The sequence below is a fragment of the Phytophthora infestans genome, genomic scaffold (genome assembly GCF_000142945.1).
Source record: "Phytophthora infestans T30-4 supercont1.238 genomic scaffold, whole genome shotgun sequence".
Taxonomy (NCBI): Eukaryota; Oomycota; class Peronosporomycetes; order Peronosporales; family Peronosporaceae; genus Phytophthora; species Phytophthora infestans.
The window spans coordinates 18299-21042 of record NW_003303521.1 but is presented as its reverse complement, the minus strand read 5'-3'; the positions used below and the strand labels follow the sequence as shown (position 1 = coordinate 21042).

The following is a 2744-nucleotide window of genomic DNA, read 5'->3' as shown; positions in this document are numbered from 1 at the left end:
TCTCCGCAAAAGGCTTTCTAACGGAAACCAATATCCGGTCAGCATATTGGGCATTAGGTAGTCACTTTAAAGCGCTTTGTTTCGTCTCCCCCAAAATGGGGATATCCTTACCTAGGTGATAATTGGTATTGAGCTCCATGTACTTACAGGGCCCAATGATGTTCTTAGACTATATTCACATCGGAAGGTGACCTCGTGCGAATTCGGAGGGATGATGGCAATTCGGCAGACACTCCGCATCCGGAGGCAATCGAGCATGAGATTGGCATGAAAGATCCGGAAATCGAACAACAGCATGAAAGGCAAGAGCGCTCACATCGCCGAGGCGGGGCACGAGGACGACTGTGCTGATCTGAATGTAGATTCAGACGATGGCGTGCAACAAGAAGATAAAAGACCGCCGGAGAGGGAAAATAAGAGCTCGAAGGCTGTGGCTAAGGGACGTCCAGAGTCGACGGGAAATCAAGCGGTGGCAAAGAGCAAGGGACTTTTGACGGAGACCAAGATGAAGCGAAATAATGGTGTTCCCACCCAGCAAGAGCTTCTGTTTGTGGGGGGAGCTGCCACGGTGTTAGTTGCGTACCTCCTTGCGTGTGTGTACAGCTTCTTTCACCCTGTAGTGTTCCCCTTATCGAACTACGAGGAGCTGTTCTCGGCGTACGATATCTCGAATGTTTCCGTGCACATTGTGAGCCCCGTGGGAAATTCAATAATCACGCCACAAGGTGTTTCATTCGAGTGGCAACTTGCCAACTTTCCCACTGAAGCTCTGCATTTGTATGGCGCCGAGGTTTTTCGATACGAATTATTTTTGGACGACGAGGTTTTCACGTCGGAAATAGGATTTCTTGCACTTGAAAGCGAAGACGACGATACTGAAGTGCTCAATCGCACTGTCGATTCCTCTCCGAAAATTCACACACGACGGGATATTTAAGCTTCATCTCGAAGTTACTATCACCATTCCTGGGCTAATCGAAGAGCTCACGACATACAAGAAAGATGTCTACGTCCGAAAGCCACCCACTCCCTCTATTGAGGACGAGGTACACCTATCACTAACGTCTCCCTTGGATGGTGCTATCTTCGAACGACATCAGTCTATTGTCCTCGAGTACACCGCCATGAATGTACAAACTCTCGAGTTGCTGATTGATGACGACATTTACTTGAAGAAAACCCACGCAATATGCTGCTGCGTGGACTCGGCGTGGGGCCGCACACACTCGGAGCGAAAGCCGTGAGCGACCAGAATAAAGTCACAGCGTCCAGTTTAGTGCATGTAGAGATAATGGAGTCAGCATAGGCGCTATTAAGTGTAATTGGATGGAGTTAGCGTATTACGGTACTGCACACGCTGTGAATTTCCCTGTAACGGGGAAGATATATGTATTTTAGCGGTAAGCGAGGTGTTCTCTCTATCCTCATCCACACTCTTACTGCCAGACCTTCTTAGGCTTCCAGTGGAAGTTCTCTTACAGACGCAGCAGGTTGCGCTCGAGCATGGCCACCGTGACCTTACCCACCAGTGGCACGTACTGCACGCCCTTTATCTTAAGCAGCTCGGCCTCGTCCACGTTCTTGAAGGACGCGACGTTGATGATGACCGTGTTTTCGCTGACCCACTCAAGCGGCAGCTTGTAGCTCTTAACGGGGACGCCAGTAATGATGACACGAGACTTCTTACACGCCGTCTCCTGCGTCTCTTCGCTCGGGATGAGCTTACCGCGACGGAATAGGTACAGCGAGTAAATGTCGGCGCTGTACACGTCAGCGCCGTCATTCGCAAGCATAGCAGCCAATGGGCGGCCGACAATGTATGAGACCTGGACGACGCAGTCTCAGAAACCAGAAGTCTTTTTAGTATTGATAGTCACTCGCCCGTTGAAACTTGGTTGATATTTTTATTTCTAACGGAGTCCATCAAGGGTGGAGCTCCAGCAATTCCCCTTCTGCCAAGTGTGGGGCGAGTAGTGTGTTAACGCTTACTTCTTCCGTCGTAAACACTGTCCAGACATCGTACACGACCTCTGCAAGTGAACGAGTAGGGGACGTTCGCTGTTAGGGTTATGAGCCCAAAATTAGAGTAAACTTCCAGAACTTACGTGAACGCTGACGGTGTCGTGGACGCTGCCTTTGATGTCAGACTTACTTGGTACTCCGTCTCCGACCGCGTCGCGACGGATGATGGCTGTATCAGCGCCTGCAGCGTCAGTAGCGGCTGGACCGGTAGGTCCGTTGGCTGGTGGTGCTGGCGGGATGCCTGTCCTTCAGTCTCCACAGCCGCAGTCTGTTTCTGCGTTGAGCTCACCAACTTCAACACTCATTTTGACTGGAACTCCAGTGGTGAACGCTTCAGCGAGGTTGCACGCTAATGAAGAACAACAACGAAGGATACCATTGCCACCGACTAACCTAGCGTTGGATGTGAACAAAAACCCACCAAAAATGGCAGGAAGCTTTAACCTCTATCGCGCTCAAGTTATGGCCTATTTACATCGATTTAATGCTTGGGGTCTGATCGATGGATCGAGACACTGAACCTCGAGGAAATAGCGGTCGAGTCTTTCCTGACCAACCTCAAAGTTGGGGAAGTTGCCGAGATGGTGCTCATAAGACCTGAGCCCACTCGGGAGAAGTTGAACGCCTCCTCTGTCCTGGACGAGGACGTAACTGGAAGAGCTGAACAAGCATCGTCAGACGCGCTCGGGTACAGAGATCCTTGAGAGCCCCAAGGATCCAGT

At 50.7% G+C, this 2744-nt stretch overlaps 1 protein-coding gene across 1 annotated transcript; it reads right to left on the bottom strand.

The window, feature by feature from the left end:
* Positions 1–1475: 1475 nt before the first annotated feature.
* Positions 1476–2327, bottom strand: PITG_20542 (uncharacterized protein; the record flags this gene model as incomplete). Its single annotated transcript, XM_002895148.1, has 4 exons — positions 1476–1826; positions 1990–2058; positions 2106–2191; positions 2312–2327. 4 exons carry the CDS (start codon positions 2325–2327, stop codon positions 1476–1478), a joined length of 522 nt encoding a protein of 173 aa, XP_002895194.1.
* Between the last annotated feature and the right edge of the window lie 417 nt (positions 2328–2744).